The sequence below is a fragment of the Venturia canescens genome, chromosome 2 (genome assembly GCF_019457755.1).
Source record: "Venturia canescens isolate UGA chromosome 2, ASM1945775v1, whole genome shotgun sequence".
Lineage (NCBI taxonomy): Eukaryota > Metazoa > Arthropoda > Insecta > Hymenoptera > Ichneumonidae > Venturia > Venturia canescens.
Genome location: NC_057422.1, coordinates 25,819,153 through 25,843,084, shown reverse-complemented (window position 1 = coordinate 25,843,084; position 23,932 = coordinate 25,819,153). Strand labels below are relative to the sequence as shown.

Here is a 23,932-nt window from a genome sequence, read left to right as displayed (position 1 = left end):
GGATGAGTATTATTACTCGGTCCACGAGGTGGAGGCGTTGTGCGAGGGGCCTCTTACGACCATCGTCATGAGCCCTCCTACACGGCACCCCCTGAGCGTCCTGCTGTTCGCTGAGGACGGCCGGGATCTCGGGGGTGTACTCGTGAACGAGCTGCTGGTACCCGACGGCTATCACGGGTACGACGAGGGGGGCGACGACGACGGCTTCGTCGACGTTGTCGACACCCCGGCCGGTGCCGAAGAATAGATTGTGTGCGTATGCGCGCGCGCGCGCGCGCGTGTGTGTGTATGTGTGTGTGCGTGCGCGTGCGTGCGTGCGTGCGTGCGTGCGTGCGTGTGTGTGTGTGAAAAACAATGGTGCACGAGACAGCGTCGTGGAGCCTGGATCGGGGAGAGAGACGCGTCACCCCGGTGAGTTTTTTCAATATATATTTTTTATTTTATTTTTATTTTTTATTTTTTCTTTTTAATTTTTTTTTTATTTTTTTTATCCATTTTAAAAATAAAATTAATATGTATAGAGAAAGAGAGATTTTTTATTTTATATTTTTTTACAAATATAAAATAAAAAAATATACACCGGAAAAAACGATGGTGCACTATGACGACACGCTCACACCCCCTCCGCACACCCGCAAACCTCTCGCCCACAACGCCGGCCGCTCGGCCTAGTGGGGGAATGGAGTGGGGATAGGAGTGGGGGTCGCCATAGTGCACCACCTACTACTCATATAGAATTAAAAAGAAAATAGCCACAACAACGTTTATCCTGGAAAATCCTGAGACTGAGATGGAGAGAGGCATGTATCAAGCCGCGAACCTGAAAAGATACAAAAATTAATGAAAAACGCGAATTACAAATTAAATTACCAGGACGTATTGTTGCAAACCATGTAACTTACCTTTATTTATCACTTCCAAACGTATCCGCTGAAAAAAGATTTCAAATTAATAAAAAATTAATAATTCTACAGTCAGAGTGACGTAACACTCATACTCACCTGTGAATCCGTATTCCTCCTACGGGACGACCTAAAACCTAGAAAAACAATAGAAAAACACAAAAAAATAAATAAAGTCGAAAAGAAAAGAGAAAATGACATGTTTATTACTATTTTCATAAATAATAACGATTTTATATTCAAAAATTCCATTTCCGACAATAAAAATGTTGATTGTTCAAAAGTTACGATCAACGGTACCATACCAAATTACTAATTTAAATACTCTGAATGTCAAAAAAAACGTATTTACGCGAGTCATATTATCGAAAAATTGGAAGTTGTGAACAAAACAAGCAGTGTCATGCTGCATCTCACTCTACAGATTCCCTAGATCACGAAAAACCTATTTCCGATAGTAAAAATGTTAATATTTTTTAAGATAATCATTCAAAGGGGTTAATTATGCATCATTATGGCTCAATTAAACGATTTATTACTCGAAAAATCATTAAAACAGTAAAAAACGCAATTTTCTGAATTCCGGTAACGTCACGAGTCTGTAGCAGCAAACTTCAGACGGAAGCCCCAGTAGAGATTCCAAAAAGTAGTTCTCGAAAAATCCGTAGTCTGCGGGTGGCGCTCAGAGCAGCCGAGCTTGGTTAGCAAGGTTACAGCTCGTTTGGGCCAAAACCATTTGAGCCAAAATCATTTGAGCCAAAAAACAAGCGAGAATCGTGTAACTCTTGAAAGTGATGTAAGATGGCGCCATCGCTGTTTTGTCGATAATCTGACAATAGTAGATTCGACGGAGATACCCGAAGGTGTACTTGATTTGACTAGTTCGGGTAGCGGATTCTGGGCATCCGGAATACGAGGCCACAGCTGTGCATTCGAATCAGAAAAGAATTTCAAGCAATATATATAGTAATACTGATAATATTAGCGACGACATGGGGATGGCAGTATAATAACAAGAATGCTCGTGAAAAGTGTAATTGGGAAGCGGTGATCTTTGTTGCGCATTGTATAAATTATTTATCAATAAAGTGGAAACACAACGATGAAAACGCAATGTGATAAATTTTTTTTTATTGTGTTATATAATTGCTAATTGACCAAGTAATTTTCAATTGATGGTAGACAGCGCCAAGGTTATTGATATTTAGGTATATTTCTCCACAGTTTTCGATGTCTACGTATATTCCTTAAAAGTTTTCACTATCCAGGTCGACGGCTTCATAATTTTCGAGGTCTAGGTATATTTTTTCATAGTTTTTGCTACCTAGGTCAACGACTCCATAGTATTCGATGTCTAGGTCGACGGCTCCATAGTTTTCGATGTCTAGGTATATTTCTCCACGGTTTTCGAAGTCTAGGTCGACGGCTCTATGGTTACCGATGTCTAGGTATATTTCCCCACGGTTTTCGATGTCTAGGTATATTCCTTAATAGTTTTCGCTATCTAGGTGGACGGCTCCATAGTTTTCGATGTCTAGGTATATTTCTCCACGGTTTTCGAAGTCTAGGTCGACGGCTCTATGGTTACCGATGTCTAGGTATATTTCCCCACGGTTTTCGATGTCTAGGTATATTCCTTAATAGTTTTCGCTATCTAGGTCGACGGCTCCATAGTTTTCGATGTCCACGTATATTTCTCTGCGGTTTTCGATGTCTGGATCGACGTTTCCATAATTTTCGATGTCTAGGTTGACGGCTCTATGGTTATCGATGTCTAGGTATATTTCCCCACGGTTTTCAACGTTTAGGTATATCCCTTAATAAAGTTTTTGCTATCCAGGTTGACGGCTCCATGGTTTTTGATGTCTAGGTATATTTCTCTACGGTTTTCGATGTCTTGGTATATTCCTTAATAGTTTTCGCTATCCAGGTTGACGGCTTCACGGTTTTCGATGTCTAGGTATATTCCTTAATAGTTTTCGCTATTCAGGTCGACGGCTCCATGATTTTCGATGTCTAGGTATATTTTTTCATAGTTTTCGCTATCTAGGTCGACGGCTCTATGGTTATCGATGTCCACGTATATTTCTTTGCGGTTTTCGATGTCTGGGTCGACGTTTCTATAGTTTTCGATGTCTAGGTCAACGGCTCTATGGTTATCGATGTCTAGGTATATTTCCCCACGGTTTTCAATGTCTAGGTATATTCCTTAATGGTTTTCGCTATCCAGGTTGACGGTTGCATGGTTTTTGATGTCTAGGTATAATTCTCCACGGTTTTCGATGTCTAGGTATATTCTTTAATAGTTTGCGCTATCCAGGTCGACGGCTCCATGATTTTCGATGTCTAAGTATATTTTTTCATAGTTTTCGCTATTCAGGTCGACGGCTCCATGATTTTCGATGTCTAGGTATATTTCTCCAGGGTTTTCGATGTCTAGGTACACTTTTTCAATGTTTTTGCTACCTAGGTCAAAGGCTCCATAGTATTCGATGTCTACGTATGGTTTTTGATGTCTAGGTCGACGGCTTCATAGTTGTCGAGGTCTAGGTATATTTTTTCATAGTTTTTGCTACCTAGGTAAACGACTCCACAGTTTTCGCTATCTAGGTCGACGGCTCCATAGTTTTCGATGTCTACGTATATTTCTCTGCGGTTTTCGATGTTTGGGTCGACGTTTCCATGGTTTTCGATGTCTAGGTATATTTCCCCACGGTTTTCGATGTCTAGGGATTTTCCTTAATAGTTTTCGCTATCCAGGTTGACGGCTTCACGGTTTTCGATGTCTAGGTATATTCCTTAATAGTTTTCGCTATCCAGGTCGACGGCTCCATGATTTTCGATATCTAGGTATATTTTTTCATAGTTTTCGATGTCTACGTATATTTCTCTGCGGTTTTCGATGTCTGGGTCGACGTTTCCATAGTTTTCGATGTCTAGGTATATTTCTCCACGGTTTTCGATGTCTAGATATATTCCTTAATAGTTTGCGCTATCCAGGTCGACGGCTCCATGATTTTCGATGTCTAGGTATATTTTTTCATAGTTTTCGCTATCTAGGTCGACGGCTCCATAATTTTCGATGTCTAGGTATATTTCTCCATATTTTCCGATGTCTTGGTATATTTCTCCATGGTTTTTGGTGTCTAGGTCGACGGCTTCATAGTTTTCGAGGTCTAGGTATATTTTTTCATAGTTTTTTCTACCTAGGTCAACGGCTCCATAGTTTTTGATGTCTACGTATATTTCTCTACGGTTTTCGATGTCTAGGTCGACGGCTCCATAGTTTGCGATGCCTAGGTACATTCCTTAATAGTTTTTGCTACCCAGATGGACGGGTCCATAGTTTCCGATGTCTAGGTATATTATTCCATATTTTCTCATGTTTTGGTATATTTCTCTACGGTTTTCGATGTCTTGGTCGACGCTTCTATAGTTTTCGATGTTTAGGTATGTTTCTCCATAGTTTCTGATGTCTAGATATATGTTTTCATAGTTTTTGCTATCTACGTCTTCGGCTCCATAGTTTTTGATGTCGAGGTATCCCTAGATATCGAAAACTATGGAGCCGTTGACCAAAACGTAGAAAAATATGGAGCCGTCGACCTAGACATCGAAAACCATGCAAAAAATATATCTAGACATCGGAAACCATGGAGCCGTCGACCTAGATAGCGAAAACTATGAAGAAATATACCTAGACATAAAAAAATATAGAATTTTTATGGTCAATTGGCAGAACATTTTGGATTCATTGGAAAATCATCGTCAATTGGTAATATCTCCTCCACCAATTGAAAATTTAAAGATCATTTGGAATGAAGTTTCCATCAATTACCAATTATTCAGGCAATTGATGATGTCATTTGAAATATTTACTGAGTTTCTGTCAATTGTTAATAACAATTCTCCGAGTGTGCGTTTTCGATCAATGCAAAAATTACAAATTGAACATTTTTTTTCTCCTGTCTCTGGTTGTATGGCTCGGTGTATTATTCATTCCCGCTGATGGCTCGTGAAAAGTGTAATTGAGAAGCGTTGATCGTTGTTGCGCAGCATTGTATAAATTATTTATCAATAAAGCGGTTGAACCCAACAAAACACAACGATGAAAATACAATATGATAATTGTTTTTTTATTATGTTAAATAATAAATCAGGAATAGTAATTATTTAAATTCGATTATGCGTAAATCTCGTTTGTCGTAACTATCAATCCCGTATTCGTTTACGAGAATGCTTGACAATGGATATACAATGAACGATCATTGTCGTATCGCTCGGTGTATTATTCATTCCCGTTGATGAATTTTATCATCAGCCATGTTTGGTAAGTCTTCGGTAAACACTGAGACTGAAATCAATGGAGTGAGGAAAACGATCTTATGTTCTAGTTATTTCGTAAGTTTCGATTTTTAAAAGAAATCCCCAGAAAAGGCTCAGGCTCTTGCCATAAATATCACTTGAAGGATTGTTTAAAACTCTAATGCGAAACTTGGACGATTTTTTCGAAGGCGTTCTGAAAAATATACGATTTGAAATGTTTACTCAACTTACTGCTGTATTAAATGCAAATATCGCTCTCAAGGACTAAAAAAGTACTTTGGCAAGCTCGGGTATAGATTATTCGATCGAAAGTCAAAAAGTTATCAAAACATTCAGTCGTTAATTGAGGGATCCAATTCCAACCTTTTTGTCATGATAAATTTGTACAATGACTTAGCATCGATCGATTCCCCCTAAAATCTTAATCCAACGATCGAATTATCGTATCAAATTAATCGTAACAGAACATTGCTATTCAACGAATGGACACAAACTAGATGAAGAAAGAACGCTTAATTTTTTCCATTCCATACGACCCGATGGATCCGTTTCATCTGACCCAACATTACATCGACCGTAAAGATTTTCTGTGCGTTATTTCATGTTTTCAATTGTCAAACCGTTTGAATCCAATTCGGTTTGTACGAAAATCAATAAATGCGGATTTGATGAAAGCTTCATCAAATTACACCGGCATACAAAAAAAAAGTTGTCTGCGGATAGAACCGGACTCAACAGTCTCTACGTATTTTGGCCCGCTGAATCCGCATCCGGTGTTAGATTGGCCAATACACCTCCAAAATTTTGAGTTAATTTCAAAAAACCGCAAAAATGGTGAAAAAGCATGATAAAAGTGTCTTTGATAAAAGTTGTCTTTGACCTTACTCGGGGGGTGTTTTTTATGAAATTTGATGCGCTGAATCTAAATCCAAGCTTAAATGCGCCGATACATCCCCAAAATTTTGAGTAAATTTCAAAAAACCGCAAACATTGCGGAAAATCACTGTTAAAAGCATAATAAAAGTTGTCTTCGACCTTACTTGGGGGTGTTTTTTATGTAATTTTTATGTATTTTATGCATTCTTCCTGTCACGATAAAAGTAAGTTGATGTTGCTTTTGATAGCTAGTTTTTCTTTTTCAATGTTGCCGCCAAGTATTCAGCTCCATTTTTCGGCAGTCCTACATCTCGTATAGGATCATTAAATTCTTCTTGGTTGAAGGTTTGGGGAGCTTTGCTTTCCAGGGAGGTAATTGTCATCCTCGGAACTTTACGCTTGATAGATCTCGTCAACATCCATGACTATCTCTTATATTATTTGTCTCTATATTATTTTTCGATATTTTTTGGCGTTTTTTTTCTATTTTTTGTTATTTTTCACGATCTTCGATGGAAGTATGCATGCTCGGGACTATTAGCTACCAGATTCGGACTGAGCTGCTCGAAATTCGTAAAGAACAAATTTAGCCGGTTTTTTCTAGGGAAGCAATATTTTATAGACGTACGAGTTAAAATAGACGCCCGGTTTCGGTTTCAGCGCATCAAAATACAAAAACAGCGTACTCGATTTAGATTAATAAAACTCTCCCATACCCATGGTAGCGATTTTGACCCAGTTTTAGCGATTTTTGCAGTTTATTGAAAATTTTGCGGGTATGCCAATCTGACTCTAGATTCAGACTCGGCACGTCAAATTACATAAAAAACACCCCCGAGTAAGGTCGAAGACAACTTTTATTATGCTTTTAACAGTGATTTTCCCCGCAATGTTTGTGGTTTTTTGAAATTTACTCAAAATTTTGGGGATGTATCGGCGCATTTAACCTTGGATTTAGATTCAGCGCATCAAATTTCATAAAAAACACCCCCCGAGTAAGGTCAAAGACAACTTTTATCAAAGACACTTTTATCATGCTTTTTCACCATTTTTGCGGTTTTTTGAAATTAACTCAAAATTTTGGAGGTGTATTGGCCAATCTAACACCGGATGCGGATTCAGCGGGCCAAAATACGTAGAGACTGTTGAGTCCGGTTCTATCCGCAGACAACTTTTTTTTTGTATGCCGGTGTAATTTGATGAAGCTTTCATCAAATCCGCATTTATTGATTTTCGTACAAACCGAATTGGATTCAAACGGTTTGACAATTGAAAACATGAAATAACGCACAGAAAATCTTTACGGTCGATGTAATGTTGGGTCAGATGAAACGGATCCATCGGGTCGTATGGAATGGAAAAAATTAAGCGTTCTTTCTTCATCTAGGTTGTGTCCATTCGTTGAATAGCAATGTTCTGTTACGATTAATTTGATACGATAATTCGATCGTTGGATTAAGATTTTAGGGGGAATCGATCGATGCTAAGTCATTGTACAAATTTATCATGACAAAAAGGTTGGAATTGGATCACTCAATTAACGACTGAATGTTTTGATAACTTTTTGACTTTCGATCGAATAATCTATACCCGAGCTTGCCAAAGTACTTTTTTAGTCCTTGAGAGCGATATTTGCATTTAATACAGCAGTAAGTTGAGTAAACATTTCAAATCGTATATTTTTCAGAACGCCTTCGAAAAAATCGTCCAAGTTTCGCATCAGAGTTTTAAACAATCCTTCAAGTGATATTTATGGCAAGAGCCTGAGCCTTTTCTGGGGATTTCTTTTAAAAATCGAAACTTACGAAATAACTAGAACATAAGATCGTTTTCCTCACTCCATTGATTTCAGTCTCAGTGTTTACCGAAGACTTACCAAACATGGCTGATGATAAAATTCATCAACGGGAATGAATAATACACCGAGCGATACGACAATGATCGTTCATTGTATATCCATTGTCAAGCATTCTCGTAAACGAATACGGGATTGATAGTTACGACAAACGAGATTTACGCATAATCGAATTTAAATAATTACTATTCCTGATTTATTATTTAACATAATAAAAAAACAATTATCATATTGTATTTTCATCGTTGTGTTTTGTTGGGTTCAACCGCTTTATTGATAAATAATTTATACAATGCTGCGCAACAACGATCAACGCTTCTCAATTACACTTTTCACGAGCCATCAGCGGGAATGAATAATACACCGAGCCATACAACCAGAGACAGGAGAAAAAAAATGTTCAATTTGTAATTTTTGCATTGATCGAAAACGCACACTCGGAGAATTGTTATTAACAATTGACAGAAACTCAGTAAATATTTCAAATGACATCATCAATTGCCTGAATAATTGGTAATTGATGGAAACTTCGATGTCTAGGTCGACGGCTCCATATTTTTCTACGTTTTGGTCAACGGCTCCACAGTTTTCGATATCTAGGAATACCTCGACATCAAAAACTATGGAGCCGAAGACGTAGATAGCAAAAACTATGAAATCATATATCTAGACATCAGAAACTATGGAGAAACATAGCTAAACATCGAAAACTATAGAAGCGTCGACCAAGACATCGAAAACCGTAGAGAAATATACCAAAACATGGGAAAATATGGAATAATATACCTAGACATCGGAAACTATGGAGCCGTCCATCTGGGTAGCAAAAACTATTAAGGAATGTACCTAGGCATCGCAAACTATGGAGCCGTCGACCTAGACATCGAAAACCGTAGAGAAATATACGTAGACATCAAAAACTATGGAGCCGTTGACCTAGGTAGAAAAAACTATGAAAAAATATACCTAGACCTCGAAAACTATGAAGCCGTCGACCTAGACACCAAAAACCATGGAGAAATATACCAAGACATCGGAAAATATGGAGAAATATACCTAGACATCGAAAACTATGGAGCCGTCGACCTAGATAGCGAAAACTATGAAAAAATATACCTAGACATCGAAAATCATGGAGCCGTCGACCTGGATAGCGCAAACAATTAAGGAATATATCTAGACATCGAAAACCGTGGAGAAATATACCTAGACATCAAAAACCATGGAGCCGTCAACCTGGATAGCGAAAACTTTATTAAGGGATATACCTAAACGTTGAAAACCGCGGGGAAATATACCTAGACATCGATAATCATAGAGCCGTCGACCTAGACATCGAAAACTATGGAAACGTCGACCCAGACATCGAAAACCGCAGAGAAATATACGTGGACATCGAAAACTATGTAGCCATCGACCTAGATAGCGAAAAATATGAAAAAATATACCTAGACATCGAAAATCATAAAGCCGTCGACCTGGATAGCGAAAACTGTTAAGGAATATACCTAGACATCGAAAACCGTGGGGAAATATACCTAGGCATCAATAACCATAGAGCCGTCGACCTAGACTTCGAAAACCGTGGAGAAATATACCCAGACCTCGAAAACTATGAAGCCGTCGACCTAGACATCGGAAACTATGAAGCCGTCGACCTAGATAGCGAAAACTATGAAAAAATATACCTAGACATCAAAAATCATGGAGCCGTCGATCTGGATAGCGCAAACTATTAAGGAATATACCTAGAGATCGAAAACCGTAGAGAAATATACCTAGACATCAAAAACCATGAAAACGTCGACCCAGAGATCGAAAACCGCAGAGAAATATACGTAGACATCGAAAACTATGTAGCCGTCGACCCAGATAGCGAAAACTATGAAAAAATATACCTAGACATCGAAAATCATAAAGCCGTCGACTTGGATAGCGAAAACTGTTAAGGAATATACCTAGACATCGAAAACTATGAAAAAATATACCTAGACATCGAAAATCATGGAGCCGTCGATCTGGATAGCGCAAACTATTAAGGAATATACCTAGAGATCGAAAACCGTAGAGAAATATACCTAGACATCAAAAACCATGAAAACGTCGACCCAGAGATCGAAAACCGCAGAGAAATATACGTAGACATCGAAAACTATGTAGCCGTCGACCTAGATAGCGAAAACTATGAAAAAATATACCTAGACATCGAAAATCATAAAGCCGTCGACCTGGATAGCGAAAACTGTTAAGGAATATACCTAGACATCGAAAACCGTGGGGAAATATACCTAGGCATCAATAACCATAGAGCCGTCGACCTAGACTTCGAAAACCGTGGAGAAATATACCCAGACCTCGAAAACTATGAAGCCGTCGACCTAGATAGCGAAAACTATGAAAAAATATACCTAGACATCGAAAATCATGAAGCCGTCGATCTGGATAGCGCAAACTATTAAGGAATATACCTAGAGATCGAAAACCGTAGAGAAATATACCTAGACATCAAAAGCCATGAAAACGTCGACCCAGAGATCGAAAACCGCAGAGAAATATACGTAGACATCGAAAACTATGAAAAAATATACCTAGACATCGAAAATCATGGAGCCGTCGACCTGGATAGCGAAAACTATTAAGGAATATACCTAGACATCGAAAACTATGGAGCCGTTGACCTAAGTAGCAAAAACTATGAAAAAATATACCTAGATCTCGAAAACTATGGAGCCGTCGACCTAGACATCAAAAACCATACATAGACATCGAAAACTATGGAGCCGTTGACCTAGGTAGCAAAAACTATGAAAAAGTATACCTAGACATCGAAAACCCTGGAGAAATATACCTAGACATCGAAAATCATGGACCCGTCGACCTGGATAGCGAAAACTATTAAGGAATATACGTAGACATCGAAAACCGTGGAGAAATATACGTAAATATCAAAAACCTTGGAGCTGTCTACCATCAATTGGAAATTACTTGGTCAATTAGCAATTATATAACACAATAAAAAAAATGTATCCCATTGTGTTTTCATCGTTGTGTTTCCACTTTATTAATAAATAATTTATACAATGCGCAACAAACATCACCGCTTCCCAATTAAACTTTTGACGAGCATTTTTGTTATTACTGCCATTCCCAAGTCGCTTATATTATCAGTATTACTATATATATCGCTTGAAATTCTATTCCGATTCGAATGCACAGCTGTGGCCTCGTATTCCGGATGCCCGGAATCCGCCAACCGAACTAGTCAAATCAAGTACACCTTCGGGTATCTCCGTCGAATCTACTATTGTCAGATTATCGACAAAATAGCGGTGGCGCCATCTTACATCACTTTCAAGAGTTACACGATCCTTGCTTGTTTTTTGGCTCAAATGATTTTGGCTCAAATGGTTTTGGCCCAAACGAGCTGTAACCGGTTAGCAACAGTCAAAACTCGGAAGAGAACGGTCGCTATATTCATGACCTTACTCAACAACGGACATTCGTTCGAAACGGAAGGAAAGCGCGTAGAACGCAATTGTAAATTATAGTTCAAAAAGGATTCAGGACACATTCACGGACGAAAAAGGTAAAACTGATGATTTAAGCATGCAGGAACTAGGACAAATGATAAATGAATGGAAAGTAGAAATATGTAAAAAAAAAAACGAGGAAATAAACGGGAATAGGAAATAATTCTTAGAATCATTATGACAGAAAAAAGAAATGGATGCTTCCACTCAAATGTCTGTGGAACGGAAGAGTAGTATGTGGGCCACTATGGCGACCCCCACTCCCATCCCCACTCCTACCCCCACTCCTCGGCTTCCCCAGCCAGCTCGATTTTTTCGAGTGGTGGGGGAGGTGATGGAGGTGGGGGTGGGTGTGGAGTTAGGGTTTTATTGTTTTTACATACAATTTGAAGATACATGAAATCTTTATAAAGTATAAGTATGATTATGAATATGTATTAAGAATATTGGTAACAATATGATTAAAATGGTTGGTCATGAGATCGTCAATTAAAGACGCTTCAGATGTAGCAGACAGACCGCAACCAGCATCTGACATCGCTAATTTCTGGCTGATTTTTTCCCGTATTGTTAAACGCCTTCTCTTAATTTTCCGCCGTAAACGCTGCTTAGAGATTTTTGGGATTTCCGTCGCAATAGTTTTAATCAATATGTCCCAACATATTTTAACATCATTTCCGATGCCCATAAGTCATGATTTGTGTGTGTTAATACTATGACTTACTGCTCGTAAACTAGAGAACTCGGCCTCCGTAAGCTGGATTTGAAACAGGTTGTTATGCCACACAGTTTCTACGTCATGATTTGTTTCGTTTTGAATAATAATTACGGACTGGTTAACATGTTCCTCAAACTTCAATAAATACCGAACACCTTTCATGACAGTGTGCTGTGATGGTGTAGATGATCTTTTTTCTAATTGAAAACCTGCATGCTCCTCTTCTCCCTCCGACCATTCTTTTTTTTCGTTATGTATCGATGATAGAGCGCAGCTACTGTAGGCCGGTAATACTGTTTTTCTATTTTTTATAAAAAACCGAGATATAATCATAAAGCGCTCTTCAAAATCAACCCACGCAGTAGGGTCCAGCACGATCCAATCACAGTTGTCACAAGCAATATGTATTACTATTTTCGGATCACTATTGTTATGAGCGTCCAAACCAATCCATACACATTTCGAGGCCTCCGTATTTAAGGGGTATAATGCTGATAATAATGACAGCTTCGGTTTCAAACCTGATGACCGTAATCTCTTCTTCTTTTCATTTATCTTCTCGTTCAGATCCATGATATTTCTCGTAATAACAGCGGTCAAAGTCAATTCTGGGCCGGCTTGAACTCAATACTATAGTATGGACCACCGTGATAACGTATAAGTAAAGCACCGTCACGCGCACATTTCACCATTTGTTTGAAAAACTCTTCGTCTTCATCAAATGCTTTTGTAAAACGAGCTGGTAGACAACATGTGAATTCGTTTTTCACATCGATCATATAATTTGCACCATGTGCTGTATTAACCCGTCGAATATCCGAAAGACGGTAGTCTTGATCGCTAGACAGTGCAGATAATTTTTTCACGTCCAAGGAGGCACGAATGATACTGATTTTGTTGATGCGTGAAAAGTCCATCGCTGATTTTTAAGCTTGTTAGTTCACGTGATAAAAAATTTAATTCCGCTCTGTACCGTATGATATTTTTGATATGGGCGATATCTTTTATGAGGCGATCCACACGTAATTTCAGCTCGCGTCGTTTTTTATGCATACGATTTGAAAACCATAAACTTCCCCTAGGGAAAAAAAGGTTGGGACAAGTCCATTGATGGTCCCTTGTTTGATGATATAGAAAAAAGATTCAGAACCAGGAAAAAAATTCTATAGAAATAATAAACGAAAAATTGTTAAGTTCAAAAAAATTCAACAAAAATAAAAAACAATCGAAAAAAATTCTGTAAATAAAAATAAAAAATTTTTTAAAAAATTCATAAATATTGAACAAATTGAAAAATGTACTATCCAAGTTACATGCAGTATAAAAATGTATGATATCAATTGGAGGACAAGTTTTTATTGATAATTTGGAATATTTATCGAACAAATCGGAAACTTTCATTGAAAAATTGACGTTTTACGCATAGGAGCCACTAATCATTCATGATAATTATTTTCAAGAAAAAAGTTCTTGAAAAAAAAGTCATAACGGAAGTTACGTGCAGTACTAAAATGTATTATATCAATTCGAGGCCAAGTATTTATCAATTATTCGAAATATTATCTCCGGCGACAAATGAGCGTTGAGAATCCTCGTCGGGCTCAGAACGTTTTATCAAAATTACTAAAAAATTAATGGAAATAAAAAATCGCAGAATCTTTCTTCCGAATAATAAGAACGATGTCAAACCATTTCTTTTTAACCAGACCATATAAAAATCGTTAAAAATTCACATGAAAGTCATTCGTTACTTCAACAAGGTACAGAATTTAAAGAATCGATTCCCCTCCGACTTTCAGGATGCTCTGGTATTATTCACAACATTCAACTTCGATTATATCGGTACAAATTATGTTCAAATACGTCTTAAACGTACTTGTCCGGCCCATCACTTTTTATTCAAATGTTCGGCTTATAAAGTTGGTTTCCACCATAAAAGACCAATTTTTCGTAAAAATTGTAGTGAAAATATTTCGTCACAAGTCTGCCCTTGAACTTTGGCGATTTTTTTCCTTATACTCTAATATGTTATGCCTATTAAGAACTCAACAGCATGGAGGAATCCGGGATGAGGCCCGAGAAATGAATTTCGGTTTATAATGTTGGTTTCCACGTAAAAGACCAATTTTTCTTCAAAATTGTACTGAAAATATTTCGGTACTGGTTTGTTCTTGGACTTTGGTGATTTTTCTCCTTGTCTTCTAATATGTTTTGTCTATTAGGAACCTAAGAGCATGAAGAAATGCGTGTTGTGGGCCGTAATATGATTTTCGGCTTATAACGTTGGTTTCCACGAAATAAGATCTATTTTTCGTCAAAATTGTACTGGAAATATTTTGTCACAGGTCTGTCCTTGGACTTTGGCAATTTTTTCCCTTGTACTCTACTATGTTCCGTCTATTTGGAACCCAAGAGCATGGAGAAAAGCGTGTTGCGGGTCGAGATATGATTTTCGGTTAATAACGTTGGTTTCCACGAAAAACAACAAATTTCTCGTCAACATTGTACAGAAAATATTCCGTCACAGGTCTGTCCATGGGTTTGGGCGATTTTTTTTCTTCTACTCTAATATGCTATGCTTATTGGCAACCCAAGAGAACGGTAGAAAGCGGGTTGAGGGCCGAGATACGATTTTCGGCTTATAACGTTGGTTTCCACGAAAAAGGACCTATTTTTCGTCAAAATTTTACTGAAAATATTTCGGCACGGGTTTGTTCTTGGACTTCGGTGATTTTTCCCCTTGTCTCCTAATATGTTTTGTCTATTAGGAACCCAAGAGCACGGTGGAAAGTGGGTTGGAGGCCGAGATATGATTTTCGGCTTATAACGTTGGTTTCCCCGAAAAAAGACCGATTTTTCGTCAAAATTATACTGGAAATATTTCGGCACTGGTTTGTTCTTGCACGTCGGTATTATTCCCCCTTATTTTCTAATATGTTTTGTGTATTAGGAATCCAAGAGTGTGAAGAAATGCGTTTCGTGGGCTGTAATATGATTTTCGGCTTATAACGTTGGTTTCCGTGAAAAAAGATCTATTTTTCGTCAAAATTGTACTGGAAATATTTCGTCACAGATATATTCTTGGACTTTGGCGATTTTTCCCCTTGTCTTCTAATATGTTTTGTCCATTGGGAACTCAAAAGCATGTAGCAATGCGTGTTGCGGGCTGAGATATGATTTCCGGCTTATAACGTTAGAAAAAAGAAAGGAAAAGAAGAAAGACAGATCAAATTCAAGACACAACAAATCCAACAGAATTGGCCATTTTTAAATGTCGCTTTTGCATTCTGAATCTAGACGTTTTCGTGTCATCCAAAACATGCCCCTGATGAAATATATTTCCAAAGTTTGCAAGTGGCCGCTGAGATCCAATTATCTACAGTTTGATAGTTGCAGATAAAAGGCACCCGGAAACATTTATTATGTCAGAACTCAAAGAAGCAAAAAAACTGAGCGTACTTAATGTTTTGATCGGGGTGGCAATAACACACAATTAGCTTGTTAGTTAGAAGAATACTTTAATATTTTGATAGAGCGAGCGACGCCTTGATGCTCACTCGTTGCTCACTCGTCGCCATCTTTTTTCAATCCCCCAGTGGTGCCTCGATCTCCTCATTTACAGGGCTACCAACTCGCACATAACCAAGCCCTAGTATGAACATTCCGCCTCCCTTGAAAGCACCTTTCAATATTTCGGTTACAAATGCAAAACAAAGTTATATCTCTTTACATTTTGAAGGGAAGAAAAACAAAACAAAACTTTCTTTCTCATTTAACGGAGGCTACTGTAACAATAAGTATATGAATTGCTTTTAATAATTAACGTTAGATAAATTAATAGAAAATCGCATGGCAAACAAATAATACGCGAGACTTTTCGCGTTTGACAACAAATCATACTTTAGAGTTTTGTGTTTGACAAACAAAATAAAACTAAGCTATTCAAGTTTCAATTTTTCGAATCGACGATAATTTCTTCTTTCTTCGCGTCGCCTTCGACGTCCGGAGATTCGTCCCTCGGGATAGGGCACAGGTTGCGAACGGCTCTCTTAAAAATGCCAGTCTGAGTTCGCACACTCACGACCCGTACGACGCCGTCCGGACCCGGGAAAAGCTCGACAATTCTGCCAAGCGCCCAATGAAGGGGTGATACGTTATCGTCCTTGAGCAAGACAACTGTGTTGACCTCGATATTTGCTCCGTTTTTGCTCCATTTGCTTCGTTTTTGAAGCTCTTGTAGATACTCGTCCTGCCATCTTCGCCATAACTTTTGACGAATTTTCTGCAGGTGCTCCCACCGTGATAGGTGATTATCCGGCGTCTCCCGAAGATCGTGCTGCACAGGCTGAAAAAGTGAATCGCCAACAAGGAAATGGGCAGGGGTGAGCACGGATAGATCAGCTGGATCGCTGGACAAGGGGGTCAGGGGTCGGGAATTTAGAATTGCCTCGATTTCAGTTAAGAGCGTGCTGTACTCTTCATATGTCAAGGTCAAGCCTCGTGTCATTGTATACAGATGTTTTTTCGCGACTTTTACGGCCGCCTCCCATAAGCCGCCAAACGTCGGGGCTCGGGGTGGAATAAAATTCCATTGAATGCGCTGGTTCGCGAGATTGTTTTCTATCTCGGTTTTTTCTTTTTCGAGAAACTCATAAATTTCTTTGAGTTCGCGGGCGGCGCCGACAAAATTCGTTGCGTTATCAGAGAACAGCTGTGAACAGACACCTCGCCGGGCGGTGAAACGACGCAGCGCGGCCAAGAATGCCTCGGTCGTGAGTTCTGTCACGAGTTCCAAATGCACAGCTTTTGTGCTAAAACAGGTAAAAACTGCGATGTAACCCTTGCAGACGTGAATCCTTCCACGACGGCGGCTCTCACGAATTTGTATCGGGCCAGCGTAGTCGATGCCAGTTGTCACGAACGGTCGCACGAATCCACAGACTCGTTGCGCGGGTAAATCGCCCATCTTCACCTCGGGAAAGCTCGGGCGAAATCGAAAACAGGGGAGACACGCTTTTACTATCTTTTTCGTCTCCCTGTGGCCGCTCAAAGGCCAGAATTTGTGCCCCACTGAGTGCAATATTTGCATCGGAGGGCAGTGATGTAAACGCAAATGTTCCTCTTTCAATATCAACGTTGTAACGAAATGTTTCGCCGGGAGAATTATCTGGTGCTTTTGATCCTCAGACAATTCTGCATTCCTGAGTCGTCCTCCGACTCGGAGCAAACCTTCGTCGTCCAACACGGGGGTCAGTGCTCGAAGCGGGCTTTTGCGATGTATCTCGTTTTTGTTCTCAAGGTCGCGAATTTCTTGCGCGAATCTTTCGTGTTGAACCATTCTTGCTATGGCTTTTTCTGCTCGGTCGAGCTCCTGGACGGTGAGTGCTCGATTCTTAGACGGATTTTTTCGATTTCTCCAGCGAAGGCAGTAGGCGATAACACGCATTAATTTGCGGTATGACTTAAATTTCTCGAGAATGCTCGATACGGTGATTGTCGTCAGAGTGACGGTCACTGGCTTTAATTCCGGTAATTCTGTGTCCGGTTTCCTCATGTTTTTCGGCCACGGCTCCTCCTGCGTCAGCCACGGCGGTCCATGCCACCACAGTTTGTCCTCGATCAATCGTTCGACCGTGATTCCTCGCGACAGCATGTCAGCGGGATTGTCTTCCGATGGGACGTGGTACCAATCCGTTGCCTTTGTGAGAGTTTGAATTTTCGAAATTCGATTCGCTACGAAAGTCTTCATTGCGTTTGGCGGCGTCTTGAGCCAGCCTAGAACGATTGTACTATCGCTCCACAATTTGACGTCCTTGAGACGCTCTCCGTACGCTGTTTTTACTGTCGTATAAAGTTTTGCGAGGAGCAGAGCCGCTTCTAATTCCAAACGAGGCATCGAAATCGTTTTTAACGGTGCAACCTTTGTTTTCGAGCAAATGAGGTGGGAGTGGATGTTCCCTTCGTCGTCACGACTCACCGCGTATAAACACGCTCCGAAAGCTGTCTCCGACGCGTCGCCGAATCCAAAAATGTCGAATTTATCGGACGAGTTTCCTGGTACGACGTTTCTTGGAATTCGTAGCTCATTGATTCTCGACAGAGAGGCGTAGTAACTTTCCCAGGCGGTCCGGGATTCCTCCGGCAGACTCTGATCCCAATCGATATCGAACAACCATAGTCGCTGCATTATTATTTTCCCGTTTATCAGTAACGGCGCTATCAAACCAAGCGGGTCAAACACTTGGGCGATTTTTGACAGAACGACGCGCTTTGTTGTCGCACTCGCTGCTCCGGTTTTGATGCAATATTGTAAACAGTCCTCCTCGGCGTTCCACAGTAATCCCAATGTTTTTAACGCTCCTTCTTTATCCAGCGTCAACAGCCCATCGGTCTTACACGCCTCGGCAAGATGCGTTAAAATCCGATCATCGTTTGCTCTCCATTTTCGGAGCTGAAATTTACCGCGCGATAACAACTCGGCCAGTTGTTTCTGCAGCTCGACGGCCTCGTCGATCGTGTTCGCTCCCGTCAACACATCGTCCATGTAACAATCTTCGTTAACAGCTCTTGCTGCTTTTCTTAAATCTTGTGTTTCTGCCGCGAGCTCTCTGAGGCACCGAATGGCCAGAAACGGAGCACAGGACGTACCATACGTCACCGTGTTTAACTCGTGTAATTTGACGGTTTCCTGCGGATTTTTTCTCCATAGAATTCGCTGCAACGCCCGATCTCGTTCGTCCACGACGATTTGTCGATACATCATAGCAACATCTGCGGTCATTACGTAGGCGTGTGTCCGAAACCGTAAAATAATATCAATTAAATCTCGTTGCAAATTCGGTCCGGGAAGAAGTTTGTCGTTCAGCGATGTGCCCAGAGTTGTTTTTGCGGACGCGTCAAACACGACTCGCAATTTCGTCGTAACACTATCCGGTCGGACGACAGCCTGATGTGGTAGTATGTAGTTTTCCGATCCTCGAGTCTTATCGTTTTTTGACAACGACATGTGACCCTGACGTAAATAATCTTCCATGAAGGCGATGTATTCTTGTTTCAGCTTCGCGTCCCGCGCGAATCTCCTCTCGAGCGATAGAAATCGTCGAAGTGCTTGTTCGTACGAATCACCGAGAGCGATATTTTTCCGTTGTGGTAATCGAACGATGAATCGTCCCTCGCGGTCTCGCTTGACCGTTTCCGAGAAGTATTTCTCACAATATTTCTCCTCGTCCGTGTATTGAAGCGTTTCCGGAAGCTCCTCGAACCTCCAAAATTTTTCGATCTGTTCGTTTAACATCTCGTTGGTTACCGCGAGATGAGCTGCCGTGGATTTTGATCCCTCGCCGGGAATTTCGCCCCCGACGATCCACCCGAGACGGGTATTTTGTAAAGCCGGTTGTCCTTGAACGCGATTCTTCGGCGTCCCGACGACGATTTTCCAAAACAGTCCCGCTCCAATCAGTAAATCAATTTTATCGGGTTTGTCGAATACTGGATCGGCCAGCTGAATATCCATCGGCATCAATATTTGCTGTACGTCGATTTTTCCTTGCGGCAACTTTTCTGTAATCTCCGGTATTATCAAACATTCAATGTTCGACCTGAAATTCTCTCTCATCGACTCTATCCAGACCTCCGCGATCTTTCCCGTGCTCGTTCTCCCCTGGTTTATTCCGCTGATCGTTCGATGCTCCGTTCTGCATCGCAGCTTCAATTTTTTTGCGAAACTTTCGGTTACCAGGTTTAATTGAGACCCGGGATCCAGCAGTGCTCTGCAGACGTGAGGCTTGCCTTCGATGTCGTAAGCGTGTACTCGCGCTGTCGAGAGAATGACGTTTGTCGTCGGCCTGTGTACGTAATAAATACTCCCGCGATTTTCCTCGCCGTTATTTGCGCATGCGCTCGAAATTTTCGTCGTCCGCTCGGTGCAGGACGTGACCACTGCCGATGCATCGGCATTTTCCTCATTTTTGTCTTGCGGCTCCGATTCCCGGTGGAGAAGCGTATTATGACGCATCGAACACTTTTTGCACGCTGTCGATTTGCAATCCTTTGCAAAATGTCCATTCCCTAGACAATTAATGCACAGCCGCTTTTTTACGACCTCCGTTTTCCGGTCCATTGGCGAAAGCTTCTGTAGCTCCTCGCACTTGTAAATTGAGTGAGATTCTTTTTTACAAAATCTACAATTTTGCGTCGTTACCGTTAACGATACTTTTTTCTCGTTTTTCTTCTTATTTTCGTTCATTTTAGTGCTTGTGTTGTTCCTTGTTTTCCCTTGATTTAGGACCCTCAGCGTGTTGGCTCGGTCGGTGAGAAACTTTAAAAATTCCTCCAGCGTTGGCATGTTAGCTGGAGTCCGATCCTTCACTGAATTTTGCCAATCTCGTTTCTCGACAAAATCTATGCTCTTTTTTGCCAGATGAAGAACCAGCGTTTCCCATTGATGAACTGGTTGCCCGAGTGCCTCCAGCGACGTCATGTGGGTCCGTATGTGCCAAACGAATTGCCTAATCGATTCCGCCTTGTCTTCTTTTGCGATCGTTGGAAATTCTAGGAGCTCGTCCAGGTGACTCTCGATGATGAGGATTTTGTTGTCGAATGTGTCCTTTAGAAGCTGCCATGCGTGTGCGTAGTTCTCATTTGAGATCTTGTATCCTTGTATTACATTAAGCGCCTCGCCCTTGAGAACGCCAACGAGATATTGATGCTTTTGCATCGCCGTGAGATCCTGGTCCTCGTGAATAGTAGTTTCGAAGCTGTCTTTGAAGAACATCCATTTAGTAAACTCACCATCGAATTCCGGGAGTTTAATTTCAGGGAGCTTCGGCCGATGCCTCTGCGCTTGCGGAACCGGTGGTGCGTCGCCTTGTTGAATATTCAAATTCCCAACTTGTCGTTCGAACTTAATGCGATCGATTGTTTCTTTACATATTCTCGCGGCCGTGTAGTAGCTCTCTTCAAAGAGCATTCTCTCCGCGTCTCCTTCTTGTTGCTGCTCCTCGAAACGCTCGTCGTCCTCCGTTGGATTCAGCTCGATTTCCGATTGTACCTCGTCGAATGCAGTCCACAGACCTTCGAGTTTGTCAGCCCTTACCTGAGCTTCCGCGATTGTTTTTTCACCCGGTGCCTCGAAAAATGACAATATACGAGTGACTTGCCCTTTTATTCTTGCACGACGCTGTTTCAGCGCTCTATAATCCGCCATTTTTTACGAAGGATATCGAGAATATTGAGGAAGAGGGATGGGAGAATTGGCGATCCACTTACCTTTTTCTGCCCCGCGTTGTTTACCTCTCCGGATCGTACGCCTCAATTGCCAAATGCGTGAGAGACGCCCTGCGTCTTGCCGTGCGAGTGGAAGAGAGACAGCTTCGCCTTTGTTGTCCGGCGTTGCCTGGTCCCCGTAGCGCGCGATGCCTCGATGCTTCGCTGTTGCCGTGCGAGCGAGAGAGACAGCTTCGTCTTTGTAGTCGAGCGTCGCTTCGTTCTCGCAGCGCGATTTTTCGGCGCTTTTTTCAGATGTTTGACCGAAAGAAACAACTTTGGTTTCCTTGTCACTTTATTGCGTGAGCGAGAGAAAATCTCGGTTTTCTCGCCGCCTCGTTGCGATGTTTCAATATACGATATGAGAGAGACGCCCTGCGTCTTGCCGTGATGCAGAGAGAGAGAGAGAAATAGACGCCTTGCGTTTTACGGCTCGCGAGAGAATAAACCGTTTCTTATTTCCCTCTACGTAAATTAACTCGACGTATTTCTACACTTTTTGTTGATCGAATCGAATGTATGCTTTTTTCGATGTCTTTGTTCGCCGCTTTCACTGACTTTTTTACGCGCACTTTTAAGCGATAAAACTCGGTTTTCTCAGTGTTCTGAGTTCTTCTTTTTATTGTTGGGTGCCAATGTTTTGATCGGGGTGGCAATAACACACAATTAGCTTGTTAGTTAGAAGAATACTTTAATATTTTGATAGAGCGAGCGACGCCTTGATGCTCACTCGTTGCTCACTCGTCGCCATCTTTTTTCAATCCCCCAGTGGTGCCTCGATCTCCTCATTTACAGGGCTACCAACTCGCACATAACCAAGCCCTAGTATGAACACTTAATTCAACAGAACAACGGAAATCAAAGACGTTTAAGGTACCTGCATTGGTTGTGGAGGAAAACAATTTCATTTCAGGATAATTTAGAAATAAATTTAGAAATTCAGAAATTTAGCATGGAATTTAGAAAAAGGAAAATTAAGTTAAATAGTAAAGATGAAAACTTTTGTGATGAATTTTTGAAATTACATGTTACGGTTGGAGTAAAAAATTAAAATGATTGGCACACATGCTGCGACACAAAAATATCAAAATTTGAAGGTATTCGCTCCATACCGCAGTAATACAAACTTCAATACTATTAGAAAAGAAACACTTTAAAACTTGCTGGATCAAGTTCCATTACATATTACCATAATTAAAGATAGGAAGTGATACTTAGCACGTATATTTACCATCCATAAAAAAAACTTAGAAACCGATGCCTCTTTCTTCTTATTTGATTCGAACAGCTAAATCAATTGAAAAAAAATTCATCTCATTTACGTGCAGCATTAAAATTTATTATATCAATTCGAGGTCAAGTATTTTCTAATGAATTGAAATAAGTTACCACTTGAATTACGTGCAGCACTAAAATTTGTGATATCAATCGGTGGACAAGTATTTTATTAGTAACTTCAAAGTTGAACATTATGGAATTGTTCTAAGAAGCTTTTAAATCCAAAAATATCATATGCAAGTTAATCATTTCTTGCTCTATGGTGGCAAAGACTTATAAGAAAATCGATTCTTTTCAGACTTTCAGGAGTTTCTGATATTATTCACAATATTCGACGTCGATTGGATCGTTACAAGTTACGTTTAAATATGAGTTAAAAGTACTTGTCCGGCCCATCACTATTTATTGAAATAAAAATCAATCATAAAAAAACGAAATTGTACGGCAGAATCCGGTTAAAAATGTATTGAAATGCGATTTATTATTAGTTTAATGTTCTTAATAATAGTATAGGTTAGTTATACCGAATGAAATTCGTTTGCTGGAAGAAGTGAGAAGTAAAAATTGCCGTCATTCCAATACAAACTGGGGAGTTATTTTTGTAAACTTGAACATATTTAATGTGCATAATGTTTTTTATTTATCGATGCACAAATACATCCCTTGTATAGTACAGGACAATTCGTTTCCATTCTTATTAAATTAGTGCACTTGAGGGAAAATTACTTGAAGATAACTCTCTAAATTCCCTCTGCATGAATATTTGTGCTCCATCAGTTCTAGAAAAGCCCTGATTTTTATTTGAATAAACAATTTTAATGGAAAGTGATGGGCCGGACAAGTACTTTTAACTCATATTTAAACATAACTTGTAACGATCCAATCGACGTCGAATATTGTGAATAATATCAGAAGCTCCTGAAAGTCTGAAAAGAATCGATTTTCTTATAAGTCTCTGCCACCATAGAGCAAGAAATGATTAACTTGCATATGATATTTTTGGATTTAAAAGCTTCTTAGAACAATTCCATAATGTTCAACTTTGAAGTTACTAATAAAATACTTGTCCACCGATTGATATCACAAATTTTATTGCTGCACGTAATTCAAGTGGTAACTTATTTCAATTCATTAGAAAATACTTGGCCTCGAATTGATATAATAAATTTTAATGCTGCACGTA

The 23,932-nt window shown here is 40.1% G+C and overlaps 1 protein-coding gene across 1 annotated transcript; it reads right to left on the bottom strand.

The window, feature by feature from the left end:
* Positions 1-807: 807 nt before the first annotated feature.
* LOC122406312 (uncharacterized) lies at positions 808-21,412 on the bottom strand. The gene is made up of 3 exons (XM_043411708.1): positions 16,289-21,412; positions 1,002-1,039; positions 808-820 (listed from the first exon to the last, which is right to left on the bottom strand). The coding sequence occupies exons 1-3, from the start codon at positions 21,410-21,412 to the stop codon at positions 808-810; spliced, it is 5,175 nt and encodes a 1,724-aa protein (XP_043267643.1).
* Between the last annotated feature and the right edge of the window lie 2,520 nt (positions 21,413-23,932).

What these genes read in the sequence shown, in the direction of transcription:
- LOC122406312 (XM_043411708.1), bottom strand. Translation starts at nt 21,412, where the DNA reads ATGGCGGATTATAGAGCGCTGAAACAGCGTCGTGCAAGAATAAAAGGG. An exon ending in CGGACGGCGTCGTACGGGTC is followed by an intron (nt 1,040 to 16,288) that starts GTGAGTGTGCGA and finishes TTGTTTTTCTAG; the next exon opens with GTTTTAGGTCGTCCCGTAGG.